Source organism: Sorex araneus, chromosome 5 (assembly GCF_027595985.1).
Source record: "Sorex araneus isolate mSorAra2 chromosome 5, mSorAra2.pri, whole genome shotgun sequence".
NCBI lineage: Eukaryota > Metazoa > Chordata > Mammalia > Eulipotyphla > Soricidae > Sorex > Sorex araneus.
The window spans coordinates 121,210,504-121,229,007 of NC_073306.1; the positions used below are offsets into that span (position 1 = coordinate 121,210,504).

The following is an 18,504-nucleotide window of genomic DNA, read 5'->3' on the forward strand; positions in this document are numbered from 1 at the left end:
GCTGGGTTCTGGCCTCCAGGGTACGGGGAGTCCCCCGCCTCTCCTGTGTTTGGGGGCTCCGTGTGCAGGAGCAAAGAGAGGAGTGGTGGGGTGCGTGTATGGGAGCACAGGGGACCCCCCTCCAGGGACTGGTGTTTTGATGCCACACCCGGCGGTGCTCAGGGCTGACTCCTGGCTCTGTGCTCAGGCCTCACTCCTGGAGGGAGATTCGGGGGACCATGTGGGTGTTGGGGATCAGATCCAGGTCGACCATGCGGCAGACAAGCACCTAAACCCCTGAGCTATCTCTCTGGCAAGGGCACAGATTTATTCAGGTTTGGGAAGTCATGCAGGGATTTTTTTTGTTGTTATTGGGCTACACCCGGCAACGCTCAGGGGCTACTCCTGGCTTTGTGCTCAGGAGTTATTTTGTGTGTGTGTGTGTGTGTGTGCTTCCTTTTTCCTTTTAAGGTTTAAAAAAAAAACAGCAGGGAGTTGGAATGATAGCACAGCAAGTAGGGCGTTTGCCTTACACGCGACCAACCCAGGTTCAATTCCCAGCATCCCATATGGTCCCCCAGCACTGCCAGGAGTAATTCCTGAGTGCAGAGCCAGTAGTAACCCCCGTGCATCACCAGGTGTGACCCAAAAAGAAAAAAAAACATAAATTGGGACCAGGGCCATAGCACAGTGGGTAAGGTATTTGCCTTGCATGTGGCTGACCCAGGTTCGATCCCCAGCAACACATATCACATCTCTGAGTCCTGCCAGGTGTGATCCCCGAGCACAGAACCAGGAGTAGTTCCCCAGAGTGGTCAGGTATGGGTCTAAAACTTGTCAAATAAAGGAAGCCCTTTTGGAGAGGCTGGAAGGTGAGATAGGAGGGTGCTGGGTGTGCCCGTGTGTGCCTGCACATGCCGGCACGGACTCGCTGTCCTGGAGGGCTCCCTCCACCGGCTCCCCTTTTTCAGATAGAGAAACTGAGGCTCCGAGCAGTGAGCTTGTTTAGTCGCCCCCGCAGGGAGGAGGCGGGATTCCCACGCAGGCCGGCACACAGAGCTCTCATCGGTCTAGGGGACTGAGGTGAGCCTGACCAGGTGGGCAGCAGGATTTGCCCGGCCACCTCCCGGGAGCCAGACCTGCCGTAGGCCCCCTGAACCGCCTCCCGCAGACGATGCGATAACCGGCCTGGGGTTAATGAGTACATCGCTCCCCCAATTAAAGGCTGAACGGAAGGAGATGTTACATTCCATCAAGCCCCTTGCTCCTTCTCCTGCAGAATCCTAATTTGGGGACGATAGTTGCCCGCCATTTTCCGGGAGAGCCCAGCTCCGCTCAGTGGGGGCTGGGGGGCTCCATCAGCCCCTCCTGGGGCCCAGGGGTGGGGCCCAAGGGGGCGGGTCGGGATGGAGAAGAGGCTTAGAATATGGAGACGGGGGCTCGGCGGGGGCCTGGGAATGAGGGAGGAGCAGAGCCTCCCCAGCTTATTTCACCTACCAGCCCCTTTTCAGAAAGAAAATCACTCAGCATCGCCCCGGGAACTCGATCCACTTGAAGCAGACACAAAGTGTGCCCCAGTGGCACCCCAGGGAATATAGCTCCCCTGGGTCCTTCCGCAGCCCGCCCCCAGGGGGCGCTAGCATCTGCTTTGGGAAATTGTGCCCACGGAGGCTGCTCCTCTAGAATCTTCTAGAACTGGGTTTAGCCATCAGTCATCACTCTGTGACCCGGGGCGAGTCCCCATGTGCCCTGCGCTCCAGCTCCCCCATCTGAGGGGGGTGGGGGCGTCCCGGTGCTCCATGTGGGGGCTGGAGGCTGGGGGGTACAGAGAGGAGAGTGGCGGGGGCTGGGGAAGGGTGTCTCCATTCCTGAAGGGGATTGTGTCACCCCAGGAGTGAAGCAATCACCTCCTCCCAGAAGCCTCCCCTGATTGCTTCAGGCTGCATGAAATGCCTCCTCAGTCTGGGCCCAGGCCCTTGTCCTGCAGTCTGCCCCCTAAGGCCCTGAAAGTTTTGCCACTTTTAGACCATTCCTTTGTCAGAAAGAGACCGGCAGCCCCAGAGCTGGAATGCTCTGGATGCACGCACCCACAGGAGGCAGGTCTTGGATTCAAGTCCAGACTTGGCCGTGTGGTGCTGAAAGGCTGACTGCCCTGTGCTGGGCCCTGGCCGCCTCCTCTGAGCGAGGGGACCCGTGGGAGGGAGGGGGCTGAGGGTCCCAGGGCAGCACCTGCAGACAGCCGAACCCGGGGACGTGGGCTGTGATGGCATCAGACACTCGAACGGTTCCGAGACGTCACACGGACAGCCCGGCCCAGGCTCCAGCTTGCTCTTCACCCGAGAAAACAGCCCGGGCGAGCAGAGACACTGGCTTTGCTCTTTGCTTTAGGGTCACACTGGCGATGCTCAGGGCTTGCTCCTGGCTCTGCACTCAGACATCACTCTGGGGGCCGGAGCTGTAGCACCGAGGGGAGGGCGTTTGCCTTGCATGCGTCTGACCCGTGTTCGATCCCCGACATCCCATATGGTCCCCCCCCAAGCAATGCCAGGAGTAATTCCTGAGTGTCAAGCTAGGAGTAACCCCTGAGCATCGCTGGGGGTGACCCCCCAAACAACAACAACAACAACAAAAGAAACTCAATTCCAGTAGTGCTCAGGGACCATGTGGGTTGCCGCGGATCGAACTCGGGCCAGTCACATGCAAGGCGAATGCCCTGCCCGCTGCACTTGCTCCAACCCCAGTGCCAAGTGTGCTGAGGTTGATTTTGAATTAATGTTTGGTCACTGAGAGTTTGATGGCGTTTTATGCAGGGCCAGAGAGAGAGCGAGCGAGAGTGCCAGGTTCAGGGCACTGCCCTTGCACAAGGCTGACCAGGTTGGCATCATGCAGGGACTCCTGAGCGGGGAGCCAGGACGAAGCCCTAAGCACAGTCGGGTGTGCCCCCACCCGCCCCCTAAATAGACACTCCCAAGCCTTTTACTGTTGTCAGATTCTTCCTGACCTCTGTTCAGTGTGACTTCAGAGGGCTGAGCACCGGAGCTTCAGAAGCTGGAGTCTAGAGTCTCTGCAGTAACTATTAGCCCGGGGCGGCATGTGCCCAGCGGCATAGCGCGGCGGGCAGGGCACTTCTCTTGCCTGCGGCTGGCTGACCCAGGTTCAACCCCTGGCACCCTGTATGCTCCCTGAGCACCTCCAGGAGGGAGCCCTGAGTGTGACCTCGCCCCAAAATTATGAGTATAGGACTGGGGAGATGTCAAAGGGCTGGTCACGGGGTTTGTATGCAAGAGGCCAAGGTTCGACACAGCACGTGGTCCCCTGAGCACCGAACTAGGAGTAGTTCAGTTCTCTCGGGGGTGACTACAAGATAACAAACAGAACTCTTAGTACATGTTGGAATCAGACTTTTTGACATCTTAGGGTAAATAAAATACATAATTAGTTTCTTGTTTTAAACTTTCGGGAGGAAACTTTATCGGAAGGGAGAGGAAAGAAAACACTCAGGCTAAGTGATAGCGCAGCAGGGAGGGCGTCTGCCTTGCACACGGCCGACACAGGTTTGATCCCCAGCACCACATATGATCCCCCGAGCACTGCCAGGGGTAATTCCTGAGCACAAAATCAGGAGTAATCCCTGAGCATCGCCAGACGTGGCCCAAAAATTAAAAAAAAAAAAGGAAAGAAAGAAGAAAACACTGGAGATCCCAGGTTTCCCCGGAGAGGAGAGGACCCAGGAAGTGAAACAAGCCATATGCCTCCATGGGCAGATGGGCCTTCCAGGAGTGGGGTCAGTTTTTCTTTTTTGGGGGCTCCCAGGCAGTGCTCAGGAGGTCCGGTGGCCTCACTAGCAAGTCCAGCTCTGAGTTCGGAAGAATGAATTGATTCTATTGTATCTATTTACTGAATCTTTCCTTTTTCAATCTCATTGTCTCACAGCTGGTTTGCAGGAGGTAGTCAGGGCGGCTTCCTGGAGGAGGTGGCGTTGAGACATGCACAGGGGGAGGTGGGAGCCATGCAGGAAACAGGTGGACATGTGCAAGGAGCCCACCCAGGCCAGGGTGAAGGGGAAAGGGGAGGAAGGAGCTGGCCCGGGGGCCTTGGCAACTGCCTTGCTGGTTCCTCCTCGTGGGGATGTGGGGGCCGTTAGGGGTTCGAGGTCTCTGGGAAAGAAGGGGCAGGACTCTATAAACTCTCCTTGCAGCTGCGCTAAGAAGAGGCAGTTGGAGGCTGGGCAGGAGCACAGGGGGATGAGGGGGGCCGAGGGAACACGGCTGGGGGGGAGGGGGAATGGCAGATTCTGGAGTGTTCTGGAATGTTCTGCAGGTAGAACCCCCAGGGCCTGGCTGGGGAGGGGGTGAAAGGACAGCTCTGAAGTCTGGGCCTGAGACTCGCATGGACAAGGGTGACCCTGTTCCTCCCTCGAGGCTCTGGTTTCCAGAACCTTCTCCCACACGCCCGGCAGCTCAGCCCTGGGGCCGGCAGGGTTTCTCTGGGCCTGGCTTCTGGAGCAAGGCTCGGCGGAACCTTCCAGATGGAGGCATTGTCAAGCCCATCTTCCCCGAGACCAGGGACCCCAAAGCTGGACTGACCCCCTCACCTTCCTGCTCAGACTCGCTCGCTGGGGGTTCTGCCCGGGGCAGGGGAGCGGGCAGCGAGGAGGGCAGATCTCTGGGGCTGCAGCTGGCGGTGTAGGGGTGGGTGCGGGGTGTGTGTGTGTGTGTGGCGGGGGGTGGGGGGGGTGCACACGGCTGTGTCCAGGGCAGACAGGTCTCAGGGTCCTGCCCGGGTCAGGGGTGGCCTTCCAGGGCTGAGTCTGCTCTCGGCTTTGCCGGCCGGGCTGAGGAAGGACATTCCCGGGCAGCAAGGAGGGGGTCGGGGACCCCAGGCCAGGAGACCCCGGCGCGGTCCTGTCCACGGGGAGCGGGACGGCCGTGCTCTGAGAGGGCCCGGGGGACTGGAGGACAAGGAAGGGTCAGCCAGGCTGCGGCTGCGCGCTCTGCCTCAGTTTCCTCACTGCCCCGGGGGCGGGGAGGCATCAGGCCCCGCCCTCTGCCCGCCCCCACCCCCCACCCCGTGTCCGGGCCCCCCGCCGACTGGCCGCCCCCGCAGCCCTGTTCACAGAGACGCCCCACGACGTGACGGCGCGCGCGGGCGAGGACGTGGAGATGGCCTGCTCCTTCCGCGGCAGCGGCTCCCCGGCCTACTCGCTGGAGATCCAGTGGTGGTACGAGCGCGGCCGCCGGGACTGGACGGACAAGCAGGCGTGGGCCGCCAACCAGGTACGGCCTGGCCCCGCCCGCGCCTCTCCTCCCGCCCCCGGGAACGCGCGGTGCCCGCGGGGTGGGCCTGCAGAGAGCCCCGAGCGCAGGGAGAGAAACTGAGGCCGGGGCGGCTGGCTCTGCTCGGGTCACGGGGCCGGTGGGGGCTCCCGGGTGCACGCCCCCGCTGCTCCCAGCGGCACGGGCGCCGTTTCCCGGAGGGACTGTGCCCTGCACTGTGTAGGCACGGACCCCCGCCCCCGAGAAGGGACTGTCCCCCCATACCCAGGCAGGCCCTGTCCCCCCACCCCCGAGTAGGAACTGTCCCCCCATATTCCAGTAGGGACTGTCCCCCCACCCCCGAGTAGGGGCCATCCCCCCACCCCCGAGAAGGGACTGTCCCCCCATACCCAGGCAGGCCCTGTCCCCCCACCCCCGAGTAGGAACTGTCCCCCCATATTCCAGTAGGGACTGTCCCCCCACCCCCGAGTAGGGGCCATCCCCCCACCCCCGAGAAGGGACTGTCCCCCCATACCCAGGCAGGCCCTGTCTCCCCACCCCCGAGTAGGGACCGTCCCCCCACACCTGAGTAGGGACTGTCCCCCATATTCCAGTAGGGACTGTCCCCCCATACTCCAGTAAGGACTGTCCCCCCATACCCGGGTCCCCACACCCGGGCAGGCCCTGTCCCCCCACGCCCTCTAACCTCTAGAAACTCTCCTTAAGCACGTGATTCCGGGGTCAGGGAGGCCAGGCCCGCGTGCAGGCAGCAGGTGTGGGTTGTGTGCCCGACCTGTCACGCACTCGCTGGCTTGTGTGACCCCACGTGGGCGTGAGGCCCCGGTGTGGTTCCCCGGCAGGAGCAGCGAGCCAGGAGCACGCCCACCCCAGCACCTCCCGAACACAGGGAAAGCACCGAGAGCCATTCCTGCCGCCCCCACACGGGCCTGTGACCCCCAGTCCCCGGCCCTGGCCCGGTGCACCACCCCCCGGCCCCACACGCGCGCCCACCCGTTAGGCCTCTGGGGAGCCCCTTTCTCTCCTTGGCGCTAACTCCCTCTTCCCCAGTGGACACGGAGCCGAGGGCCCCCTCCCCAGCCGCAGACCCCTCATCCTGCCGTGGCCAGAGCTGCAGCCTCGGTGGGGGTCCCGCACCCACTGCTAATGCCTCTCTCTGCTCTCTCCGCCCCCGCCCGCCCTCCCCACAGCTAAAAGCATCTCCGCAGGAGGACGCAGGGAAGGATGCCACCAAGATAAGCGTGAGTCCGGGGACCGCTAATGGAGGGCGCAGATGGGACTGTCTAGAAAACCTTTGGGGGGGGGTGTTTGGGGAGGGGGTGGACGGTCCCGTTTAGCTGGGAGCGTGGGCGGGAAGATGGAGGAGAAAGCAAAAAAAGGAGGGAAGAAAATAATGACCACACTCCAGCTTTTAAAAGCTGGAGATTTTTCAAGTTCATTGAAAGACAGGCACAAAAAAATGACAGGGGGTGAGAAGACACATTCGCAGCTGTCGGCCAGGGCCGAGCGCGTCCTGGGGCCGCAGGGCTGTCTCGGCGGCATTTTTCTTCGGGGGAAACCAACAGGGTTTAACGAGACGGAGCCAGTTCTTTCCGGTCCCTGGGGAAGGAGAGGCGAGCCCGGGGAGTGGGCAGCCCTAGGATTTCAGCACTGCCCAGACCCTTTGAAGCCTGGATCGAGTTCATCACCGTGATGCTTCTATTCACCCATTTTACAGCGGGAACAGCTGAGGCCTAAGGGGGTCAGAGATTTGTGGGAGCTGTGGCCTGCTTCTGGCTGTGAGCTCCAGGGACAAGGCCCAAACCCAATAGGGGGGGGTCACCCAAGAGGCTCAGGGTGCCCTTTTATTTCGTGGGTGGGGTCACGCACAGGCAGAACTGAGGAAGGAGAGGAAGGGAAGTGTACCCAGACGAGAGGCCTTGAGGCACGGGGGGCCCGTGGAGGAGCCGGTTGGTGAGCCAGGTCCCCAGGAGGCAGCGTGGAGGTCCCCAAGGAGGCATGTGTGTCTGGGGCGGGGGGGGGGGGGGGTCAGGTGATCTCCCGGGACTTCAGGGGTGGGAGGGAATTAAAGAGCCGAGGTGGGGGGTAACTAAACAGAGCCAGGGGATGCTGTCCCACGGGGCTGAGGTCGGGGGCAGAAGCCCGGGAGGAAACTTGGCCTAGGGGTGCCCTGCCCAGTGCCCTCCGCTCCGGGGCCTGGCTGGGTTGGAACCGCAGGTGTGTCCCTCCTGCGGGCCCGCCTTGCTGCTGGCCGGCCCCTGCCCAGAGCTCAGGTGAAGGCCGGGCGGGCAGCCCCGTCCCCCCTCTCTCTCTCCTGTGATTTTGTTTGGGGCTCGAAGGCAAAGGAGAGAATAATCTAATTGACTTAGAGGATTAGAATTCAGGCTGCCAGGCCCCACGTGCGTGGAATGCAAAGATGCTAATTAGTTAAATAAAATAAATGCGCCCGGCGTGATTGGGTACCCGCTCCTCTGGCCCGGCTCCCAGCCAGCCGCCACCGGCTGCCGCTCAGGAACCCACGGGCAGGCCAAGCCCGGACCCCTGGCACGGGTACTGGTGTCGTGGCACGAGGGCCCAAGAAGGACACGGTCCCCAGCCCGAGCAGGCCCCCACCCGATGGGTGAGCTACTTGGCCTTCTCCCCAGGGCTCTGGGCTTCGCCATCGCCAGCCCGGGGTCCCCTTCTGCCCCGCCTCCTGCCCCCTTCCCGTCCTCTCGGCCAGTCCCGGGCCGGGAACCCTCTCTGTGGGCTCCGCTCTCAGCTCGCCCCTTTGCCTGTGTCTGCGTCGCCCCGTTGGTGTGAGTTCGGGGGGATCCCCTGACGTGGTCTGACCTGCCGGCACTCGCACGCAGGAGCCCTGTCCCTGGGGCTCCCACATGCGCCCTCGGCCAGGGCTCTGGGTGTGGGATGGTGGAGGAGGGGGGGAGGGACCCGAGGGGAGACGTGTGTTTCCTGCAGGTCTTTGACGCTGGGGTGCGTGTGCCCGGCCCCCCGTCAGCCCCCGATCTGGCTTGTTCTGGCTCCTCTGCATGTGACCTGTTAGTGTCCCTGGGGGGTGGGGTGGGGGCAGCAGGGCTGTGCCCGCCAAGTGGTGGCCTGTGCCCAGCACCCCGGGACCACACGCACAGCCCGACTCTGACCCACGCCCCTTGATGCATGTCGACGCCCAGCCCTGGGCTGGAGGCGTGAAGGGCTCCTGGGGGCTGCAGGCTGGGGGCAGCAGCGCCAGCCCAAGGCCCTGGCTGGCTGACATCCCGCTGGCCGGGGGAGGGCCTCTGGCTGGGAGACCTTGGGACTTGCCAAGCCCTGTGGGTACCTGTCTGCACAGTCAGTCTCCCGAGGGACGGACGGACAGACGGACGGCTTGACCTGGTGCACGTGGGTGTCAGGGTCTGGGGCAGGAAGAGCGCCAGCATCCAGGAACTGGGACGGTAAGTGACCCCGCGGGGCTTCCAGGTGGGCAGCGTAGAGCTGGCTCGGGACGGGAATGACACGGCGGGACGGCACCAGAGTCCCTTCTCTCTCTGCCCCCGCCATGCTCCCGGAGTCTCCGTGCTCCTCCCCGCCCCGTCCCTCCCACTCCAGTCCCCTCTCCGTGCTCCCAGAGTCCCTGTGCTCCTCCCTGCCCCGTCCCTCCCCGCTCCAGTCCCCTCTCCGTGCTCCCAGAGTCCCCGTGCTCCTCCCTGCCCCGTCCCTCCCTGCTCCAGTCCCCTCTCCGTGCTCCCAGAGTCCCCGTGCTCCTCCCTGCCCCGTCCCTCCCCGCTCCAGTCCCCTCTCCGTGCTCCCAGAGTCCCCGTGCTCCTCCCTGCCCCGTCCCTCCCTGCTCCAGTCCCCTCTCCGTGCTCCCAGAGTCCCCGTGCTCCTCCCTGCCCCGTCCCTCCCTGCTCCAGTCCCCTCTCCGTGCTCCCAGAGTCCCTGTGCTCCTCCCTGCCCCGTCCCTCCCCGCTCCAGTCCCCTCTCCGTGCTCCCAGGGTTGCACACGTGCGGGAAGTGGACTGAACCTGGCTGGACTGCAGGGACGGGTGTCACTCCAGTGGACACTCGCCACGCATTTACAAACGATGGGGCTCGGGTTCCCATCATTCCTGGGATGGGGGTGGGAGGCTCCTGGCTCAGCAGCAGTCCGGCGGGGGCTAGGGGGCGGTTCCTGGGAACCCTGATGCTGGCTGGGGCTCAGTCTCCGAGGAGTCCACACCTGCCGCCTAACGGTGGTGATAAGGCACCATATGGTGCTGTGCTGGCCGAGGTCAGGCGCCACAGGGACACTTCCTGGGTGGGGGCCTGCGGAGGGACCTGCCGGCTGGAAACCACTTCCCCTGGCAGCTTGCAGAGGGCCCCCCCACCCCAGAGCCTCGGTCCTGGGGTCTAGGCGCATTCTGCTGCTATGCGACCATTTTCGAGTGCTAGGCGTCTTCCTTTCGGTCAAACCCAAGCTAATGCCCCCTCGACCAGTTTGACCAGTGTTGCAAGGTGAGACACTGGACAAGGACCCCGGGCTCCTGTTCTTTAGACAAAGTGGAATCCTGCTGGGCACACACGGGCCAGGGGAGAGGCATGTAACTAGTGAGTGCAAGTGATGAAAAGATAAACAGTTGCAATCAAGATGAGAAAGTTCTCCTGCCTGAGAAATTCCTGGGTGGCGTCCTGGAGGAGGCACTGTTCGAGGTGAGCTCTGCAGTGTAGATGAGCTGTGGGGAGAGGGATAGCTTGCCAAAGGCTGCCAGGATGAGGGTCTGAAGCCCCCCCTGCCCCCCCCAATCAGCCACCCTGGGGAACAACCTCAGGAAGGGCTCGGATCTGGGGAGAAAGGGGGTGCCTGGTCATCCGGCCGCTCAACAATGGATGGAGCCAGAGTCAGAAATGGGGAGGGTCGGCGGAGGGGTGAAGCCCGCCTGGGCCCAGACTGGGACGGGGTGGGTGGAGCTTTGGGGGGGTCTGGGGAGCAGGCGGCAGTGAGGAGGCTCTGAACACCCCCAGGAGCTGTCGTCCAGCCCATCACTCTAAAGGAGGCCCAGGGCCACCTGCAGACAGGCCTGACACCTCGCACAGTGGGGGGCCCAGCCGGGAGGGGGGTGGCGGGGTGGGGGTGGGGCTTTCCTCCGGGCCCTGCGGGGCGGGGCTGTGCTGCAGGGTGCGCATGCGCGGTCGGCTCGGGATAATTAGGCGCTTAATTGTCCCTCTCTGGTCGATGCCTGAGCCGTGATTTTGATTTACAATCGCCCTTGTGCGGGGTGGTGGGGGACTGGCACACCACGGGGGGAGGGGGCGGCTCTTACCAGCTGGTGGAGCAAGAGACCCGCCCCCTGAGCGAGCTGGGGCGTGAGGTGGGAGGGAGGGGCAAGGACAGACCAGGGCTTGGGCAAGTCAGTGGTTCCCTGAGCCTCAGTTCCCCCCCCCCAGACAGTGGGGTGCCCTATGCCCCGGGCACTGTCCATGCTCTCAGCTGCTGCGGACGGGGGCGGGTGGGGGGGCGGCCGAGCTGGGCCCATGGACAGGAGTGACTGATGCTGCCAGCGCAGCTGAGGTGACCCTTGTCTCCTGTGCTGGGGGTGTCCCATGCTGGGGGCTGCGCTCTGCTTCCGGCCCAACGCCAGGTCCCCCTTCCCGGGAGCTGCTGCTGAGACTCCGCTTTCCCGGACCCTGAGCGGAATGAGCATCGCGGGGCCTGGCTGGTTTGCAGAGCCCCGCGCCAGCTCAGGGTAGGCGCCCCGGGAATGTCTGATGAGCGGAGGAGGGGGTCCAAGAACCCCAAACAGGGTGTGGGTGCCTGCACCCCGCCTCCTGGAGACCCCACCCCACACACTTCTTGGCCTCCTCCCCCCCACACCGTTCTGGTCCTGCGGGTGGTGGGGGGCAGGCTGGGGGGAGGGACAGCCGTTGGGCAGTGCAGGGTGGGTGGCGGTCGCTCCCCCTCCCCAGCCGCTCCCAGCGCTCTGCATTATTACTCCATTAGCGCCTTGTAGGGTTGACAAATGAAGGATAATTAATATCCGAGAGGGAAACAGATGTTGAGGTAATTCGCTCCCCGCTGAGCGTTCGCAACAGCATCTCTTGACTCGCCTAGAGCGTGGCAGGCCAGAGGGTCTCTCGGTGCCCTTGGTCAGAGGTGACGGCGCCAGCCGGGCTGGCGACCTCCACGCTGGGCCAGGGGCGCCCCCCCCCGCTCTCCCCTCACCTTGGAGTCACCCCACCCTTGCCACCGGGAGGTCCGCCTGGTGGCTCCCTCGTGCCTCCCCACCTGATCCCACTCTCCCGCTCTGTGGGGGCTGATGGCTGGCTCAGAGGGACTCATGGGGGAAGGGACCGGCCCCCTGCGGCCCACCCGTCAGCCCGGCAGCTCCGTGCCACCCTCTGGTGCGTGGGTTCAGTTCCCAGCTCTGCCTCTCTCTGACCCACTGCCAGGGAAGTCCATGCCCTGCCAGCCTTGTTCACACCCTCTGCAAAGCCAGTGCAGTGGATTGTCTGCAGCCTAAGATCAGGATCTACCCCTGGGGCCGAGACTCCTACATGTGGCTGAGCACTCACTTTGCGTGCCTGGGCTCCATCCTCCATGCCGCACGGTCCCCTGAGCACTGTCCCCCAGTAAGACGTGTGGAGGCAGAGGTCTGCCTGTCTTGGTCTGTGTCCTCGACCCTTCACTTCGCTGCCCAGTAAGAAGCCGGAAGTCACCGAGCAAGTGCCTTTTCTCTCTTGTTCCTATCGTGTGTGTGTGTGTGTGTGTGTGTGTGTTGGGGGGGGAGGCCACACCAGCAGTGCTCCTGGTGTTCTCGGGGTACCACGTGCTGTGTGGGGAATATACATCGGGGCCTGCTGCAGGCAAGGCAAGCCCCTGAACCCCTGTCTGTCCACCCCGCCTTTCCTCTTTTTGCTTTTCAGCCACACCTGGTGGTCTCAGGGTTTTCTCCTGACTCTGTGCTCAGGGGTCGCTCCTGGTGGCTCTCAGGGGACCATATGGCACGTGCAAGGCCAGCGCCCTCCCTGCTGTGTCAGCTGTCCGCCCCTATGCTTTTCCCCTTCTAATGCAGAAAACTCACAGGCGCTTTAGACTGACCACAGATGCAGTCCACCAGCCCGCTAATCTGGACACCACCCAAAATGTCAACACGGGGCTGCCGCGCTCCTGTAGCGAAATACTACACAGCGGTGAAGAGGGACCAGGGGGGCCACTTAGCAACAGGCTGGAGTATCTGACACCTTGTCGCATGGGTGGAGTCACATAGGGCCTTGGTGACACGTGAGAGCAGTGGGTGGTGCTGAGCACGGCAAGGAGGTGCCACACAGTGGGCACTCTCGGGGGAGAGGGGGCCCTGGGAAATGTCCCGTTTGGCTCTGGGTGGAGAGCACAGTGTGTGGAGCCACCCCCGCCAGCTGTGTGCATGTGGGAGCTCCATTTCCACTTGGGAATAGGATGGAAACACCGCGTGGAACCAGTAAGCAGAGCGCAGGCGCGAGGTCTGAGTCCCGACACGAGCTCGCCCGTTGGAGGGAGTGGGCAGCGTGCCCTGCGGGGTCTGTATGCCGCCTTTTCTTATGTTTGCTTGTTCCGGGGGCCACACACCTGGCGGGGCTCGGGAAACCACATGGGGTGTTGGGGTGGAACCCGGGTGGGCCGAGTGCCAGGCCGGCGCCCTCCCCACTGGACTTTCCCGCAGCCCTTTGCCCCTCTCTCTTTTTTTAAATTAATTTTATTTATTTATTTATTTTGTGCTTTTTGGGTCACACCCAGCAATGCTCAGGGGTTACTCCTGGCTTTGCACTCAGGAATTACTCCTGGCGGTGCTCAGGGGACCATATGGGATGCTGGGAATCGAACCTGGGTCGGCCGCGTGCAAGGCAAACGCCCTACCCGCTCTGCTATTGCTCCGGCCCCTAAATTAATTTTATTTTTTCCCTGCTTTTTGGGTCACACCCAGAGATGCTCAGGAGTGACTCCTGGCTCTGCGCTCACTCCTGGCGGTGCTCAGGGGACCCTAGGGGATGCCGGGGATGGAACCTGGGTTGGCCACATGCAAGGCAAGCGCCCTCCCCGCTGTACTGTCCGGCCCCCTCTCCTGAAAGGACTAGAGCAGTTCAGACCACGCTCAGGTTGCCGGGTGCTCGGCCGGGTGCACCCCACCAGCCCAGAGGAGAACTGGGGTGGGGGGGGGCTGCTTTACAGAAGTGGCCTGGCCTGGTGGACACCGGCCCTATAGTGACCCCCTCACCGCCATGTCAGGGGGGTCTCCAGCGTCGGAGCCGGCGGCAGGGCCTGCTGTTGGGGGCGGGGTGGGGGCGGGGAGATCCCGCCCACCCCCACCCCCCACGGTGGGTGACGGCCTCTCTGTCGCCCCCAGGTGGTCAAGGTGGTGGGCAGCAACATCTCGCACAAGCTGCGCCTGTCGCGGGTGAAGCCCACGGACGAGGGCACGTACGAGTGCCGCGTCATCGACTTCAGCGACGGCAAGGCCCGGCACCACAAGGTCAAGGCGTACCTGCGGGTGCAGCCCGGCGAGAACTCGGTCCTGCACCTGCCCGACGTGCCGCCCGCCGCGCCCGCGCCGCCGCCGCCCAAGCCGGGCCGGGAGCTGCGGAAGCGCTCGGCCGACGAGGAGGCCTGCAGCCTCTAGGCCCGGGACCCCGGCGCCGCATGCGAGCCCCGCACGCCCGCCCCCCGCAACGCGCCGCGGCCGCGGGCTGGACAAGGCGGCGCTGGGCACCCAGGGGACCGAAGGCCAGGGAGGGGGGCGCCGCGCGGGGCGGGCCGCCCCCTCTCCAGCTTCCCTGGAGCCCAGTGTTTGCATTGCTTGCTTGTCCCCTCTCTCCCCTGACATCCGGTCCCAAGCCAGGGCCACCCCTCCACCCAACCCCCGCCGTGCTCTGACTCCTCCCGACCCACTCCCACCCGCCCTGGACCCCAGGGTGCGGGCAGGGCCCTCCGCCTGCCTTTGGACTTGGTTCTGAGCAGACCTGGACAGCGGCTGGTGGGCCGCAGAGTCCCCCCACCCCCGCCCCCTTAGAGCCTGTTCTGGGGGCTCTGACCTTTCAGCAAGGTCCCTCGGGGTCTGTCCTGGGACCTCCTGCTTTCGCCTAACCAACAGCTTCGTGCTGCACCTCCTTCACACAGCAGTTCAGAAGGGGTGGGGCGTCTCCCACCCACCCACCCACCCCCTGGACCTCCGTCGCCCCTTGCAGAGTTTTTGCACCAGCAGAACCCCTTCGGGGGTCTTTGAGGCTCCCTCAGGAGCCCCCCTCTGCCAGCTCCCAAGGCTCCCGTCCTGGGGCCTGTGCCACGACCACCCAAGGGCCTGGGGCTGCTGGGGCCCGAGGGTCCTCCACTACCAACCTCACCATCCCTGGTGGTGATCTGTAAATATTTCTACTGGACCCGACCCCCCCGGGAACTGGCTGGGCCCTCTGGCTGCCCTCAGCGATGGCGCGGGAGCAGGTGGGGGGTGGGGAGCGGCAAGGACTCGGCCCGGGGGCGTGGGGGTCCCGTGCACATGATCCAGTCTGTGACAACCAGCCAGCCCGAATAAAACGGTTTAAAATAACCCGCAGGCTGTGTCTTTCTGGGGCGCAGGGCTGGGCGGGGCGCAGCGGGCCAGAGGGGCTTGAGCCAGCCCGTGCCCCCGCCTCTGGCCTGGGCACCTTCTCCCTCCTGGTCCCCCACCCCCACGAGCACAGAGGGACGGCGAGGGGATGTCAGCCCCTGGCCGGCTCCAGCCCGCTTGCCATGGGATTAGTCTGACTTTTAAGCCAGTCACACACAGGGATGCTCACACGGAATGTGTTTGCACGGCTGTGAATAAATGCATTCGAACGTGAGGGAGGGCTTAGTCCGCACCCAGGAAAGCCAGCACAGAGGTTCCAGCCCACCACGGGCCCCGTCACACATCTCCGGGCGCTGTGCCCGATCTGGGGTTTCACTTAGGGCCACACCCCTGGTGGTGCTCGGGGCACCGTGTGTGGTTCCAGGGATCACCCAGCCATCCTCAGGGCGCACTCAGGGCTTGCTCCTGGCTCTGCACTCAGAGATCACATCTTGGCAGGGCTCGGGGGGGTGAATATGTGGTGCCCAGGATCGAACATGTAAGCCACATGCAAGGCTAGTGCTCTCATTCCAGTACCCCAATCCTGAATTTTTTTTTTAATAATATAGGAGTACTGCTGTTTGTTCAGCCATTGATTAAGCTGATTGAACTGGGCATGAACTCCATATTACTCTTTTTTAAAAAATTATATCGGAGGGGCTGGAGAGATAGCACAGTGGGTAGGGCGTTTGCCTTGCACGCGGCCAACCCGGGTTCGATTCCCAGCATCCCATATGGTCCCCTGAGCACTGCCAGGGGTAATTCTTGAGTGCAGAGCCAGGAGTAACCCCTGAGCATCGCCAGGGGTAATTCCTGAGTGCAGAGCCAGGAGTGGCCCCTGTGCATTGCCAAGTGTGACCCAAAAAAGCCAAAAAAAATTATATCGGGAAAAAAATTATATTGGGGCTGGAGCAATAGCACAGCGGGGAGGGCGTTTGCCTTGAATGCGGCCAACTGGAGTTCGATTCCCAGCATCCCGTATGGTCCCCTGAGCACCACCAGGGGTGATTCCTGAGTGCAGAGCCAGGAGTAACCCCTGTGCATAGCCAGGTGTGACCCAAAAAGCAATAAATAAATAATTATATCACTGTGAGACAGAGTTACAACTTTCATGTTTGAGCTCCAGCCGTACGATGATGGAACACCCATCCCTCCACCAGTGCACATTTTCCACCACCCACACCCCAGTCCTCACCCTGCCTCTATGGCCGACAATTCCCCAACACTCTCTCAGTTTGACAACCCTGATCTTTAGGCTCATCACGTTGTCCGAGTCCCTGGCGCAGATTCCCCCCTTCCGTGTAAGCGCTCGGCGGGCGTGCAGCTGCAGCCGGCCTGTCTCCTGACCTGGGTGCCGGCGTCCGGCCTGCGCGCCCGCTCCTTGGACAACTCTGAGGAGTGGGTGTGTGCGAAAGGCCTGGGATCGCCGGGTCTCTGTAGCCCGCCATCCCGCAGCTCCCGGACACTCTCTGTGTGTTTCCTACACTGAGCAGCTGGCCGGCAGGGAGCAGCCTCTGGGCCATGGCCCGTGGGCCCAGGAACCTCCTCCAGATGCTTCCGTTTAGGTTTTTCTCTCCATAGGAGTGCCATCTCCTCCCTGCACCCGGGGGATGGGAGGCTCAGAGAGGTTAGGGAGCTGCTCCAAGGCCACACAGCGATTTGACTTACCCTGCCCACTTCGATTCCCGTGTCTGGACTCTGGACTCCCCTGGCATGTCCCTGCTGAGGTCCCCACGCACCAGGCTCTCCTGACAGTTGCTGTGGGGTGGGGGCTTTCGGGTCAAGCCCTCCCGGCCATGAGCCCAACTGAGGCCCCTGTTTCTGCCACCTGCACCGAGCTAGAGTCTCAGCGGAAGTGTCCAGAGCAGGCAGGGGGAAGCCCGGGTGGGGCTGGGTGGGGCTGCGGCTCGCGGGAGAGTGAAGTGGGGTCTTAGTCCCGGTGGGTCCCAGGGACGGAGGAAGGGACGGGTTTGCCTCGGGGATTCAGGGGTCTCCCCCTGCACACCACGTCTAGGGCTGCATCCCTCCTCTGTGAGAGGAGCCCCTCACAGCCCACCCCTGCTCCCCTGGGGAGGCAGCCTGGACAGAGGGCAGAAAGCGGGAAGAGTCCTGCTCCCCTCCTGCCAGCCCTGCTGCAGGGCCTCAGGCGGGACTCTGGGCCTCAGCTTCCCTTTCTGTACAATGGGGACAACCCCAGGGAAATGCAAATCAACCTCGGGAGACACTGCTCAGATGACAAGTGGGGGCCAGAGCAATAGCACAGCAGGTAGGGTATTTGCCTTGCATGCAGCCGACCCGAGTTCGATTCCCAGCATCCCATATGGTCCCCTGAGCACCACCAGGAGTAATTCCTGAGTGCATGAGCCAGGAGTAATCCCTGTGCATCGCTGGATGTGACTCAAAAAGACTATCAGCAGCCACTGGAGAAGCAGCCCCGAGGCAGAACGATCCAGTACCCGGCAAGTTCTGAGTGGATGACTCTAATGGTGGGTCTTGGGACTGGAGCCATCCTCAGCATCCCAGGGTCCCCTGAGTGTGACATGAGTGACACCTCCCCCTTCCAGCACAGTGTCAAGAATAGGCTTGGAGCACCACCTGGTGTGACCTCAAAGTCAAAAACAAATGAAACAGGGGGCTGGAGCGGATAGCACAGTGGGGATGGCGTTTGCCTTGCGTGCGGCCGGCCCAGGTTTTTTTTTGTTGTTTTTTTTTTTTTTTTTGGTCACACCCGGCAATGCACAGGGGTTACTCCTGGCTCTGCGCTCAGGAATTACTCCTGGTGGTGCTCAGGGGACCATATGGGATGCTGGGAATCGAACCCCGGTCAGTTGCGCTGCAGGGGTGGCTCAGGGCCCTGTGACCCTGGGCCAGGGGACCTGGTGGCAGCTTTGCCCGGGGGCTTTGAGCTCTGTGGCCCTGGGGAGTGGGTGGGCTGTGGGAGAGCTGGGAAGGGAAGTTTCTAAGGAGATCACCAGGCCCCTCCCCTTGCACCCCATATCACAGTAATGCTGTGATCATTATCATTGATCAATATCAGTCCACACGCCCCCTGCCCTTGCAACTAGCCCCTAAAGTGGCTCCGCAGGTGGTCACTGTGATGAGAGAGCAGGCCATCAGCCAGGAACAACCCCCACTTCTGCTCCTGATTTACTGCAGCCCCCACCCAAATCATCTTGACTTTCAAGGCTCCCCTGAATCTGACCCAACCCCTGGCTACTTCCCCACCCCCGGGCTTACTCCTGGCTCTGTGCTCAGGGGTACTCCCTGGCAGGAGACCAGATGGGGTGTCGTGACTCAAACCCGGGTCGGCCATGTGCAAGGCAAGTCCCCTACCGGCTGTACTATCACTCCGGCCCCAGGTGTGGACAGAGGCACGGGGCAGAAGCACTCACACTTTCAAGAGACACAGTCTGTCAAGTTGCTACTCCCAGACAATGCTGGTGATCTGAACGCTTAGGGGAGTAAATAATGCGGGTTTGTGAATACAAAAGAAAATGGAAAAGTAGGTTTCTCCGCCTCCCGTTCTCCCTACAAGCACTAGCATTAGGAAGCTCTTTCTGTTTAATATTGGGCCACACCTACAGGTGCTCAGGGATGACTCCAGGCGGGGCTCGGGGCTCGGTATGGGGTGCCAGAGATTGAATCCTGGTCCCTGGGTTGCGGGGCAAGCGTCCAATCTGCTG

General features: G+C 62.7%; 1 protein-coding gene across 1 annotated transcript in view; it reads left to right on the plus strand.

The window, feature by feature from the left end:
• VSTM2L (V-set and transmembrane domain containing 2 like) overlaps positions 1-14,244 on the plus strand; it is a 30,401-nt gene extending 16,157 nt beyond the window's left edge. Inside the window, exons 2-4 of the mRNA XM_055140222.1 lie at positions 5,086-5,255; positions 6,443-6,493; positions 13,586-14,244. Of these exons, the coding sequence (XP_054996197.1) occupies positions 5,086-5,255; positions 6,443-6,493; positions 13,586-13,858 (494 nt within the window). The 3' untranslated portion in view covers positions 13,859-14,244. The remainder of the gene's footprint in view (positions 1-5,085; positions 5,256-6,442; positions 6,494-13,585) is intronic.
• Positions 14,245-18,504: the final 4,260 nt, after the last annotated feature.